The sequence below is a fragment of the Oncorhynchus mykiss genome, chromosome 16 (assembly GCF_013265735.2).
Source record: "Oncorhynchus mykiss isolate Arlee chromosome 16, USDA_OmykA_1.1, whole genome shotgun sequence".
Lineage (NCBI taxonomy): Eukaryota > Metazoa > Chordata > Actinopteri > Salmoniformes > Salmonidae > Oncorhynchus > Oncorhynchus mykiss.
Genome location: NC_048580.1, coordinates 28,002,102 through 28,016,248, shown reverse-complemented (window position 1 = coordinate 28,016,248; position 14,147 = coordinate 28,002,102). Strand labels below are relative to the sequence as shown.

Sequence of the window (14,147 nt, the reverse complement as noted above, 5' to 3'; positions counted from 1 at the left end):
TCCAATCAATTTAATTTATCACAGGTGGACTCCAAGTTGTAGAATCCTCTCAAGGATGATCAATGGAAATCGGGTGCACCTGAGCTCAATTTCGAGTGTCATAGCTAAGGGTTTTATTTTTATGTAAATAACATTTCTGTTATTCATTTTTATTAACTTTGCTAACATTTTGAAAACCTGTTTTTGCTTCATAATGGGGTATTGTGTGTAGATTGAGGAAAATATTAGAATAAGGCAGTAACGTAACAAAATTTGGAGAAAGTCAGGGGGTCTACATGGTTTCCAAATGCTCTGTAAATACAATTATAAGTTGAGTTTCATTCATTCTGATTCTAATGCCAATATCACTCTTTATTCCAGCTGGAGGATCTAACCAATATTGAGGGAATCACAGCCAAAAGACTCTCCTCCTTCATTAAGGTATGACTGACAAGCAGATTCCATAGAATTTATCTGGGGTAGTCTCAATACTCTTTCATTGTGGTATCGTAATCTGAAAAAACACCAGCACAATCATTCTGTTGTCTTTTGGTGTTTTGGTTTGAAAATGTAACATTGCTAAATTGTATAGATGTTGGCAAGAAAATGTAACGCTTAAAAAAAACATGAACCAACACTTGAACAGGAAGTCTTACTGATAGTGTCAGGGTATGAACATGGTTTATGCTCCAGTCACTCTTCAGTAAATAAGACAAATGGTGAGAACTGTATTGTGAACCCCAGTCTGAGGTCCTGAGCGCTGTGGAGCAGATTTTCATCAAGGATCTCTTTGCCGAGCTTCACTGCCATCTCGGCTAACAATTCTATGGGCGGAGACCGTTTTGTAATGTTACCCTAAATGTTTGAGTATTCAGTTTTCCGTTAGTTAAGGGAACATTCAATCTATTTTAGCAAAAACCTTCTGAGAACCTATTCAGCATGTTTTGGTGAGGGTTAGGAGAGTATTCCAACATCATCATACCAAACATAAACAGAATACGGTTGCCATTTTCTCCTAAAAGGAGAGAGACATTTTCTAGACACATTTTATTGCAACGTTACAATAACATTCCTCTTTCCTAGGAAGTTTAAAACATAGGGCAGTCTGTCATTGCACCATGGAGGGTTTTGTCTAGTTTGCGAATTCTTCCGGGGACGTCCCTAAAGAAGATTTTAGGATTTCGCCTGATGGTTCCAATAGAACAACTTCTTTCATTACATATTACCACTTTTTACTGTTGCCGAGACCATCAAGGCCCTGATTGGTAAACCAGTGATCCATTTACAGCTCTTTCTGTTGGCAAGGTTAGGGACGCCCACACACACACAGTGCTTTCAACACAATGATGTCTATAAACCCTGGGTTGCTGATGCTATGTATTGGCCTTTGCGAGGCATTGAAGCCAACAGTCTGACAGATTGGCTCTCCCCAGTAGGAGCAGTTCTCTATAGGAATTCATGAAATTCTACAGTATTTTAAATTACTGTATTTTTTTGTTGTAGTACATTAGTCATTAGTCATTTCTAAAAATCAGTATTTTTCTGCTACGCCATCGTGTCTGTCAGTAACTGATTTCACCTGTATTGGTACACTTTGCAATTCAAAGTAAATCTCATCTCTGTTGAAAGTACACTCAATAAAAACGATTTTATTTATCATAGTGATTAAGGAGTAACATTAAAACTGAGGAATATGCACCACCAACATTAAACAACTAGACACAGACATAGTGGCATAGCAGGAAGATCGGAATGCTGTGAACCAAGAGGTTGTGAGTTCAAATCTCAGGTGAGGACATGTTGAATAATAATTACTGTTTAAATGAACGTGCATAATGGAATCATGTATGTCAAGTGTGTAAGTTGAAAACATTGTTAAAAGCACTGTTTGGGTGTCCATAACCTTGCCAACAGACAAAGAGCTGTAAATGGATCTGTGGTTCACCAATCAGGGCCCTAATGGGCTTGGCAGCAGTAACAAGGTGTGGTGTGTAAAGAAACCAGTCCTTTTTGGAGGGGGATAACATTTCTTTGGGACCATTCGGTGATGGCCTATAAAGGTCTTTAGGTAGGTCCCCGGAACAAACTGGGAACTAAATTATTTTCCAATGAAACGTGTCCAGAGCACTTAATATCGTATATTCAGAGAACATGTTCTGTTTGTTTGGTGTGATGTTGATGAAATATTCTCCTAACCCTCAAACTGTACAATGGAATATTCTTGAAACATGTCTAGACCATTAATACTGAATATTCTGAGAACATGGTAACCATGTTCTGGGTAGGTTCTGTTTTGATATTTAGGGAATGGTCTTTGCACAGCACTGGAACGTTCCTTTGAAAACATTAGGTAATGACCTATTGAGACTCAAGGGAACGTTCTCTAAAGTTGTGGGAGCGTTTGTTAGCCGGGATATCCTTTTGATGGATTTTTAAGCCACGAATTGTATTGATAACCGGATGCGTTGAAAACCCAATGTTCTCTGGAGTATTTGTGGAACACCTTAAAACACTGTTGTAGCAGACGTGAATGGCCCAGGTGTAAGATATTTCCATGGTTGTATTCACTTGGAATAAAACCGAAACAAAGTGACAAAACGGGAGGGACTACCTGAATGCTGGTTTACATTTTCTACAGCTAAGCGTTTTGCTACAGTGTACAATTACAGTAATGAATTCAACCCAGGCGCTAACTATCGTTTGGCCATTAGGCTTCGGGTATCCTCTTGGTCCATTTTAAAGAATAAAGCTTTAAACAAGACTTGTATGGTGTGTGACTGTTTTCTCTTTTCATTCACAGGCCAACATTCTCAGCATGATGGGGACGTGATTCTGCTATCGGGTCTTTGTCTACTCTTCCTGTCCTTCCAATATTTTGCCTTTTTTATTTTAATGTTTCTATGTTTTTGAAGAATGTTCTCTGATTATTTTCCACTCTCTGACTCTGCATTTAGAACTGTATGACGTCATATGTCTGTGTGTATATACACCTCTTATAAGTGGTGGTCTGCAAGCGTGTACTAGTATGACTTTTTATTATATTTCACGAAAATGCGATATCTGTCCTTGTTTTATTTCGAGATGTTTTTGTAGTATTTGCGCTATTCCAGCCGATGGCGCAATATTGCCGTTCAATAAATGTCTCTACTTTTATCGATTTTTCAGTCCTTACTTACACACCGTATTAATTGTATGTGTTGTTCAAGGATGTGGCTTGTTTGTACAAATGTATAGCCAACAACACTGTTCAAACTAATATTACCATTGGTGAAATATGACAATAGCAGAACACGTGGAAGGGTATCTCTATTTTGATAACCCTAATTATTGCACATACCTTAATGTGGGAATGCTTTTAATAAGTAAACTGTTGGCAATAATTTTATCGCGTAAATGTGGCATTGGGAAATTAGGCACTCGACAAAGGATGCGTTTCTGTTTGGTGCTGCGCTATCAATCCATCCCTCCCACTGCACGTAGGCTGGGTTTATTCATTTCACGCTTTCCCCCTCTTATCTGATCCACATTCTCTGCACCCTCCCCACCCCCGAAGCGCAGCATTTCGAAAGGGCTCTACATCACGTAATTCAGTACTGTACACGTCTTCCAGAAAATTACAGAAGAGATGCGCGTATTTGGGGAACATACTTCAGAGTTGCGCATGCAAACATACTGAAGGCTGTAACGAATAATACATCGCGGAATGCAATTGGGTTCGCTTATGAAAATACGATCATGCAAAATCACGGGTCATTTCGGGTATTTTGAAGAATCTGTTGGATAAAAGGTGAGTTTGTAATTTTTTACCGTCGTCAATTTGCTTATGCCATTATCCTCAATAAAATGGTTTGTGTAGAATGCCAATAGGCCGTGATAACGGCTTTGAATTGAGAATCTGGGTACTTATGTCGTATCCCGTTTTTTTATGTTTTCAATGCAAGACTACGTTGCTGCATGTGCATCGTTTTTTTGTTGTTGCCACAGTCATTGCCCTTTTGGTAAACGTTTGCTTGTTATAATTTTCCTATTCCTTCAAATAGGTTATTTGTATCCAATGCTCTAGCCCATAATTGTAGCTGTATAATCCCCCTCCCCTTTCACTCTCCTTCTATATGTCTTCACTCTTCCATGTGGCTTTGTCCATGTTACCTTTTTTTTTGTTGTCCCATTGTTCTGTGCTAAATAGCCTGTAATCATATGCCCCATTGTGCTCAGAAAGTGGTTATGAACACGTCAATAAAAACTAGCAGTTCTGTGTACACCTGCACATAGACCTTTTTTTATATCTTTGTATTGAATAATTAATTGATGACATTTTATTACACATTTTTACATTTGTTTATTTTTTTAAATTAATTCTCCCCTGAGCGGCAAAGGTCCAGATCAGTGTTTAAAATCGCTGTTTGGCCTCTTAGCCTTTCCTGTTATATTTACTATTACATAAGCAGAGCATTGGAGAAAAAAAACTGGTCAGAATTTCTCATCAGACCCTAAGTCCCCCGAATACTAAAGGAGGTTAAGATTATAATGTGTGCTCATATGCCAGTGAGTACAGATTCAATAAGTATAATAGCAAATTGCTCTGAACAGAGTGTAAATAATAGTTGGTATGCAGGTTTTGTTTTGTCATTGTTCAACCCCTTTGTCTATCCCCCAGGTGTATCGAAGGTAAGCAGAAGCCCACAAGCACACTCCTTTGTTATCAACATGGCTCTGAACACAAACATGAACCCAGCCCCCGTCATTTGGCCAGGCGAGGAACAGCCGTCCCTATTGGACCAAGATGCATCATTGTTAAGCCCAGCTCCCATCATCGCTGTGACTGTCACGTCCCCACCAGAGATGGAGGAACAAGAGATCCATAGCACCACCACCAGCTTTGGGCCCTGCCTGAGCCAAGCCACGGCAGGGGAACTGGTCATTGTGATCAATGAGAAAATGGAGAACAGTAAGACATGATAAAACATTTTTATGCAGTGGCGCAGTCCCGCTCCTTACGTATTTTATTGGTGCATAGGATAGTGGAGAGTAGATAGGAAAGTAAGCAGAGTTGCAAGTCAGAAGGGCACTGGGTCGGATTTGACCCCATGCCGACTGGTATTTTGTGCCAGGGTTTGCAGCACTAACCACTAGACCACACAGCCCAAGCTTTCTAAGCTCGGACTCATTTAAGTTAAGTGTATGCCCACGGAATCCAGGACAGTTGTACAGCATACGCTTGCTTGGACGGTTAGTTCGGGGAATGTCAAATCCATTTAATATACGATTCTAGTCTACTAGTGCTCAGGGGACATTAGTTCAATCATTTACTGATGCTTTTCATCCACATCCCTCCCCCCCCTCTCTAGGTAATGGTATTCACCCAGCCCCTGCTGACACCACCTCCTCAGTCATCTCCTCACCTCCCAGAAGGCAGCAGTCCATTTCTTACTCCCACCACCCCCACAACAGCAAGACCCGGAAGGGGAGTCGTGCCGGTTCCATCGGCTACACCGCCTTCTCCCCACGGCCCTCCATCTCACGCCACTCCAGCATCGCCACCAACCCACCCATTGACAGAGCCAAGCCTAAAGACTACCTAATACTGGCTGTGCTGGCTTGCTTCTGCCCGGTCTGGCCAATCAACATTGTGGGGTTTGTCTACTCTGTTATGGTAAGCCTCTTTCTTTTGACAGGTTAGAAATGTAGATGGGGAGAAGGATATAGCACAGTAAGGGAGTGGCAAGACTGGGGATTGAACTGCTAGACAACTGTGTTCCTCTTTCTGTCACATTTTAGTGTGAAATGATCTGCAATGTTTGCTAAATACTATTTTTAGTACAGCTTTGAAGACCTTTGCCTTTATGCTTGTGGTTTCATATTCATCAGAAAGTTCTGTATCTTTGTATCAGAAACTACTTCTATTCATCTTAGACTGCTGTGGTGTTATTGACGGTTAGCACCAGCTTTGTAGCCTGGTTCCAGATCTGTTTGTGGTGTATAGCCAACCTCTATGGTCATTGTCATGCCAGTTCATAACCATAGGAGTTGGCAAGAGCGCACAAACAGATCTGGGACCAAGCTACCAGCTTTGTGTCTGGCTTCAGAATACCTTGTGCTGTTAGTGTTAGTCTGTTTTTATCTCTATTAAACCATTTCTGGGTAACAATTAAGTACCTTTCTGGTCAAAAGAAACATATCATCTTAGCAAAAGGTGAGTTGTTTACTAGAACTATCTGGGAGTGGTCTGAGTGGGCAGGTGAAAGCTGAAAAATAGCTGTTATTGGCAGAGGTTTGAAATAATTGTTCTTATTGGTCTATTAACTAATTAACAGCATGGTCACCTTGGAAAGCCAAAACTCCATCCCACCAAAACAGGATGAAATTTCAGGTGGTCTTTTCAAACGGCTCTTAAACTAAAAGGGCATTATCATAATTGTCACAATTTCACAGTATTATTCCAACCGCAAAGTGTGTAAATATACACTATACAGTGCCTTCGGAAAGTATTCAGACCCCTTCCCCACATTTTGTCACATTACAGCCTTGTTCTAAAATGGATAACACATCCTCATCATGCGAAAACAGGTTTTTATCATTTTTTGCAAACGTTTTAAAAATAAAAGAACATACCTTATTTACATTAGTATTCAGACGCTTTGCTATGAGACTTGAAGTTGACCTCGGGTGCATCCTGTTTCCATTGATCATCCTTGATGTTTCTGCAACATGATTGCAGTTTGTGGTAAATTCAATTGATTTAACATATTTTGGAAAGGCACACACCTGTCTACATAAGGTTCCACAGTTGACAGTGCATGTCATCGCAAAACCAAGCCGTGAGGTTGAAGTAACTGTCTGTAGTGCTCCGAGACAGGATTGTGTTAAGGCACACATCTGGGGAAGGGTACCAAAAAATGTCTGCTGCACTGAAGGTCCCCAAGAACACAGTGACCTCCATCATTCTTAAATGGAAGATGTTTTGAACCACCGAGACTCTTCCTAGAGCTAGCCACAAGAACAAACTGAGCAATCGGTGGAGAAGGGCCATGTTAAGGGAGGTGACCAAGAACCCGATGCTCACTCTGACAGAGCTCCAGAGTTCCTCTGTGGAGATGTGAGAACCTTCCAGAAGGACAACCATCTCTGCAGGACTCCACCAATTGTGCCTTTATGGTAGAGTGGCCAGACGGAAGCCGCCACTCAGTAAAAAACAGGCACATGACAGCCCACTTGGAGCCAAAATGCACCTAAAGGACTCTATGAGAAACAAGCTTCTCTGGTCCGATGACACCAAGATTGAACTCTTTGGCCTGAATGCCATGCGTCACATCTGGAGGAAACCTGGCACCCTACGACGAAGCATGGTGGTGGCTGCATCATGCGGTGTGGATGTTTTTCAGAGGCATGGACTTGGAAACTAGTCAGGATTGAGAGCAAGATGAACGGAGCAAAGTACAGAGAGATTCTTGATGAACACCTCCTCCAGAGCTCTCTGTCCCAGTCTGCCATCCTAAGGTTCACCTTCCAACAGGACAATGACCGTAAGCCCACAGCCAAGCCAACGAAGGAATGGCTTCTGGACAAGTCTCTGAATGTCCTTGGGTGGCCCAGCCAGAGCTCGGACTTGAACCAGATTGAACAACTCTGGAGAGACCTGAAAAAAACCGACGGAGCTTGAGAGGATCTGCAGAGAAGAATGGGAGAAACTCCCCAAATACAGGTGTGCCAAGCTAGTAGCGTCATACCCAAAAAGAATCAAGGCTGTTATCACTGCCAAAGGTACTTCAACAAGGTACTGAGTAAAGGGTCTGAAATACTTATGTAAATGTGACCAGTTTTTGCTTTGTCATTATGGGGTATTTTTTAATTAATTAATTAATTAATGATTAATTAATGAAGGAAAAAAATAATAATTTTAGAATAAGGCTGTAACGTAACAAAAATGTGGAAAAAGTCGAGGGGTCTGAATACTCCCCGACTGCACTGTATATTCAACAGTATGTGGACACCCCTTCAAATTAGTGGATTTGTCCATTTCAGCCACACCTGTTGCTGACGGGTGTATAAAGTCGAGCACACAGCCATGCACACAAACATTGGCAGTAAAATGGCCTTAGTGAAGAGCTCAGTGACTTTCAACGTGGCAACGTCATAGGATGCCACCTTTCCAACACGTCAGTTCAACTCCATATTAATGCCCATGATAATGGAAGGAGATGTTTGACCAGCAGGTGTCTACATACTTTTGGGCATGTAGTGTTTATAAAACACGGTAAAATCATATTTTTGACTGCACTGGGCCTTTAAGCAGTCCATACCTAACAAACTGCTTCCTTCTTCCTTTCCTAGTCCAAGAACAGTCTGGAGCAGGGCAACCTGGATGGAGCTCGACGATTGGGTCGTCTCGCCAGGATGCTCTCTACAGTTTCACTGATAGGAGGGACAGTCATCATCATTGCCTGCATTGTAAACCTGGCGAGTGAGTATCACAGTTGGCCAACCTCTGTTTGCTTGTATTTATAAAGAGTTAGAGTAGGAGTGCTGATCGAGAATCAGTTTTGTCTTTGATCTTTAAAACAAAACTGATCCTAGATCAACACTCCTACTCAAGACTATGAATACGGGCCGGGCCCTACGCTCTTAATTTCTGAATCCTACCAGAAGTCCCAAAGCCTTTCCAACAAATCCCATGGCCGGCACTCTTCGAGGACTTGAAATGCAATCCTCCTTCCTTCCCTGATGTCTGATTTGGATTAGTGAAAGTGTACCAAAAAGGGTTCTGTTAATTACGCTTGTGTGATGAGTAACCATGCCTGAGACTTGTTAGCTCCCAGAGCTAATGCATGGACTTAAGCTCAGGGGCCTATGGGACTTCTGAGGGTTTGATATCCTTCCCAAAAACATTAGGGTGATCACTTTGATTTCACTTATCTAATCATCCAATCACTTAAAGATCATTGGTCATTTACAGCACAGGTCTCAAACTCATTTCATGAAGGGGCAAGTGTTTTTGGATTTTCACCCCTCCGTTTTACTAATTAGTTAGGAACTCCCCTCATGTGGTTGTCTAGGTCTTCATTGGAGGCAAATGAAAAGGTAATAACAAAAATGAGCAGACACTGCCCTCCATGGAATGAGTTTGACAGCCCTGAACTACAGGGAGCAAGGAAGGCTGCGTTTTAGAGGAATCAAACAGGGCCCAGTTTCCCTATAGCAATGGAACTTAGGCTTACGGGTGTTAACGACACATTGTTTCCGACAACTTCCGAAGATGTAACATGCTTCCCAAAACTCCACGCTAAATGTGTCGTTGTTTTTACTTATCTAAAAAAAAAAGAAAAGTCAGCGCTGCTCTCCCATCAGCTTTTTCCATTTGAATTTTACCTTAACATTTAGAATTATTTCACCATATTTATGATGGATCAGCTCCTAGAGAGATGTTATCACCTATAAGGTTGCAAATATTGAGGTGGCTTATTCTAATTCTTAGCCGAACCTATAATGCACAAAATCACAGATTTGGCACATCATTGCGTACATGTTACAGGCAAAAAATGACAGTGTAGCCTACATTTAGCTAAATAGAACTCAGGTGACTGAACATGAAATTGATTTCAACAAAAAATGTAATTTATAGGCCTATGTAGCCTATACTGTATTTATTTTTTAATGCACTCATCTCGGTTTTCATTTGAAACATATCTTTATCCTTTGCTTGTAACAATTACAAAGACATTGGCAACCATGTATTTGTAGTCAACTTTGTTCCGAAGTTATCAGTGGTCACTGAGAGACCAAATAAAAAGCTTGGTTCTATGTTTAGTGGAGAACTTCTGTGTATAAAGTGATGCAAAAGAGCATCTAACGACTCACTTAGCAGTCTGAGGCAGTCGGTTAAATAACAAGCGTTTTCAAGTGATGCGCCTAGCGCTTAAGAGTGTTGGTCCAGTAACCAAAAGGTCGCTGCTTGGAATCCCAAGCCGACTCCGTGAAAAATCTGTATGTGCCTTTGAGCAAGGCCCTTGATCCTAATTGCTCCTGTAAATCGCTGTGGATAAGAGCGTCTGCTAATTAACTAAAATGTAAGTGCAACTTTGATAATGATGGTTTTGGGAAACAGCTCAGAGATTTTGCTCCTGCAAAGGTTTTAACAATATACTTAGCCTTAAGATGCGTTTGGGAAACTGGGCCCAGGACTTTTGTGTGTGTCCACTGGCTCACTCCAAAAAATACTCACACAGCCATAAGCTGGGTCAATCACTCAAAATAAATTACCCATGTGGGGTTGTTTAGTTCACTTAAGTTCAATCAAATGCTTAACAACAGCACTTTGGCTGTTTTCGAATGTGAAAAATGTCCATCCCATCGGGTCTTAAGCCAAAGAGATGTCCTAATTAACTCACTGAGCAGCGACTGGAGCTAAAACCATCATATTGTACACACAACTGGACCGGCCCTTTTTGACACGTTATGTAACTGTTCTCTGTAGCGCTGTTTGCTTCTACTTCCATATTGAGCTGGCAGAATGAAAAATTGCTTTACTAACTGCTGATGTGTTCCTTCTTTTTTCTTTTCTGCTTTTTTTAGTAAATGTGAAATCCTGAGTATCGTCTTGCCGTGAAACAGGATCTAACAGTTGGATATCTGGAAACAGGACCCATCTAGCTGACTGTTCCTTTTTACCGTCTCTTACAGTGTAGTCATTAACTGGACATGCTATGAATATTATACACCTGATATTACATACCTTTCTATAATTGATATTACGTAATCCTTTGTGAATGAAAAAACGATATGCAAGATGCTTCCGCTCCGAACTGCTCTGGGCTTCTCCAATGATGGATCTTGCAGTGGAGAAACAGACGATCGGAATAATCCCTTACTTTGTATTCTGCCCAACACTGAACACTGTCCTTGACAAGGTGCCATTACCTCAACCACTGGCCATGATCAGAGAGACCGACCAAAAAATGAGATGTGGTGAGAAAGGTTGACAACAACAGAAGAGATTGTTTAAAGGAGGTGTGATCCATGTGAGAGAAACTGGGAGGATTGTTTCAGAGCTTGATTACCTACAATCATTGGAGGACAACAAAATGTCTGCTTAGTCCATCCTTCATTCCCCTGACGAAAGGACACATCAGAAATTCAGCTTGGCATAAAATCCCATCGGTACATGAAGGTGCTTGAGGGATTTGCCGTGCAATAGAAACTCAAAGAAGAAATTAATTTCAGAGGAAGAATACCCCTTTCATTTCTGAATAGGCTTAGATTCTAGTTTCAGTCAGTGCATATCCTTCCTGTCTTTCAGGCTACTGTTAGCCATTTTGTCATTTAAGAGCGAGGGCAGGCGAGAAACGACACTCACCAACACACAACTGCTGAGAAGATGGAAGGGATCAAACATTTCTTGGGCACGAAGCAAAGTCAAAGTAAAGGACACAATTGTGCCAAAAAAATAAAGTTGTCATTGTGCTTTAAAGCTTTTGGTGACCGCAATATATATGTGTTTGGCTTAGGACCTGGAAATAATGTGAAATGGATACAAAATGGGTGGCAGGAACACAAAATGATATGTAATTCAGTGACTTTATATCCATTTTCCACACTGAGGATGGGCCTTTAGACTGTTAATGAATGAGAGCATTGCTGACCAGAGAAGTGGAAAAATCTCAACAAATCATAGCAGGTTATTTACAGCGTCCATGAGAACGTGAATCGGTGAAACTTTACTTCTTGTACCTTTTTGATAATGTTTTAGATTTTAAACCACAAGTTTCATCATCTTATGCTTTTGAAGTACAGAGCTATCCATGATAGATGGCCGTGGTGTGTGTGTGTCCATATGCATATACCAAATTACATAGTCACTGCACTGTTATGGCTGGTCACAATAAATTGAATTGCCAGTCTTCACTTTGGTGATACTGGAAATATAGTAAGAACCCTGGGTATCAAGTGTATGGGGACCCAGAGAATATAATCTGTAATCTTTCCGATTTAATCAAGTGGGTATCTGATCCCCATACTGAGTATCTAGTGGTGGACTTTAAAGGGAAGGTTCAGTTCACTTGACATTTTAATTGGTTTATTCACTTAATTGTGTTGTCGATTGATCCAGGCATTTATGTGCAGGGTTCAGATTTGTTTAAATCGCCACAGCTAACTAGAAAACAATGGAAGCAAAAGGGGGCATTGTTGATGGTAAAAATGTTGTGGCCAAATCAACTCGAATGAAATCAGTAGCCAGGTTTCCATCCATTTGGTGACAGATTTTTCATAATCTGTTTACAGAAAATTTGAATATTTTTCCACCAGTGGTGTGTTCCCACCAAACCGAATTGCTGCGGATACAAACCAGTGCGTGACGATGTAGTGCACGCAATTTGATTTTTAAATCTTAATTCAATGTGTTTCCATTGCATTTTTTAACTCGACCAAAAGTTTTGGCACAAACTGTTGCTTTTAATAGCTCATGTGCCTACTCTGGTTCTGGTACGTGCGCTCTAGCCAACAGATCTCAGATACAGTACAAATAGACAAGTCTACATGAGATTATTACGGATAAGAGCAAGAATATTTTATTTTTCTAACGGCAGTCAAGCATCGATCATCATGTCGTCTGAATAAGACCCTGTATTTATTGGGAAGGAGTGTCATCACCGAGTCTCATCACCGTGAACGTTCACCACCCTGTGAAGTTAATCATAATTTATTTAATCTATAGCCTAATAAACTGCATGGTTTCCCCGAGTTGTAGTGGGAGCACCACACACCATATCATCACGTGACTCCAAGTTTACTTTGATATGATGGTTATTATATCAATATTTGCGCCTAGTGTTAACACTGCATATTTAATTTTACCGACACAAAAAGATCCCACCACGTCGAACGAAAAACATTCTGTCGGTATTCATCAAATTGGACCGACACGTCATGTTTCCGTCACAGCTGAAGTGATTTTTATATCGATACACAGTATGACTTTACTCTCATAACTGTGGATGGTAACGTGTTTGAAGTTCCTTGAAGTGATTTGTCCACAAAATTCAAACATGCAAATTATGCCCCTGTTACTCTTATAGTGTTTTGCTTAGCGGTGGCTAAAATAAATTGTTTTACCCCGCATTTAAAATGTTGACTCAATTTTCAATCATCAAAGCCGCAATTAAGTGAATAAATTGATGGATGAAAAAATATATAATAATGTTTTTTACAATGTATCTACCCTAGAATCCAAGCAAAATTTCTGGTTAGTATCTACCTTTCATTCCCACAACTTCTGTTGCCCAACACTTTTGATGGGTAATTATTTAAAATTGGAACTTTAAGTTAAAGGTAGATGAAATGACATTGCCATGAGCAGCATCGCAAATATTGATGAGCGAGATGCAAGGCACTCACACGGTCACACACAGTATATGCACATGTGCACGGAAGAGAAGTTGAGCCTCACACTTCAACGCTCTTAGTTGTTGCAGAAATTGACCCACTACGCTGTTTACTTAATGCATCTGTCATGCCTCTGAGTCTACCTTTAATTTAGATACTACTATGCCTTGACCTCAGTCCATCAACATCAATTCCTACCCTAATGCAAATTTTCTGTATGATTTAATATATTAGGCATTTTTCCCCTCTGTTAGTGTTTAGATGTTAAAACTAATTGTAATCAAAAGTTGATATTATTCTGCAGATAAGGTAACGTATATATTGTGGCGTCTTCATAGTTATGAGTTAACATTATAGCTCTTGTAATGTGGACAGGAGAGGTAGTCTGCTAGTCTTTGTTAGTCTTTATTAGTCTTTGTATTACCATTGGCTACTATAATCTATGTGGATATTGGCATGTTGTTGATTTTCATTGATGTATGACAATTTTACAGAAGTACAACCAAAATCACATGGATAAGAAAACCTGGCACTAGAGATACTTGTATCCTTCCAAGGCACATTCTTAATAAAGACACATTGCATGAAAATTGGTCTGTTAGTCTATCACAGCATGACTTGAAATGAAAGAGGGAAAACTGTTGTGTGGGAGTGCATGCATGTCACACAGTTAGAGTATGTCAGCTTTGGGGATGAAGAGTGCTTAGTGTTGTCAGGCATTTGAGTGAAGAGGGGGAGAAGGAAGAGCAAGACATTTGAGGGTGAGGGGCCTACAGGCAAAAACCACTGAT

The 14,147-nt window shown here is 40.6% G+C and overlaps 2 protein-coding genes across 2 annotated transcripts in view; both read left to right on the top strand.

Annotated features, from left to right (window-relative positions):
- The window catches only part of kif22 (kinesin family member 22), a 35,749-nt gene extending 32,617 nt beyond the window's left edge, over positions 1-3,132 (top strand). Inside the window, exons 12-13 of the mRNA XM_021565520.2 lie at positions 361-420; positions 2,780-3,132. Of these exons, the coding sequence (XP_021421195.2) occupies positions 361-420; positions 2,780-2,809 (90 nt within the window). The 3' untranslated portion in view covers positions 2,810-3,132. The remainder of the gene's footprint in view (positions 1-360; positions 421-2,779) is intronic.
- A 140-nt stretch (positions 3,133-3,272) lies between these two features.
- Positions 3,273-13,946, top strand: prrt2 (proline-rich transmembrane protein 2). Its single transcript, XM_021565529.2, has 5 exons — positions 3,273-3,766; positions 4,637-4,927; positions 5,328-5,632; positions 8,311-8,440; positions 10,549-13,946. The coding sequence occupies exons 2-5, from the start codon at positions 4,687-4,689 to the stop codon at positions 10,563-10,565; spliced, it is 693 nt and encodes a 230-aa protein (XP_021421204.1). The 5' UTR covers positions 3,273-3,766; positions 4,637-4,686; the 3' UTR covers positions 10,566-13,946.
- The last annotated feature ends 201 nt before the right edge of the window (positions 13,947-14,147 follow it).

Coding starts and splice junctions, on each gene's coding strand:
- prrt2 (XM_021565529.2), top strand. CDS start 4,687: ATGGCTCTGAACACAAACATGAACCCAGCCCCCGTCATTTGGCCAGGC. Junction 4,928..5,327: donor CAATGAGAAAATGGAGAACA/GTAAGACATGAT, acceptor CCCCCTCTCTAG/GTAATGGTATTCACCCAGCC. Junction 5,633..8,310: donor GGTTTGTCTACTCTGTTATG/GTAAGCCTCTTT, acceptor TTCCTTTCCTAG/TCCAAGAACAGTCTGGAGCA.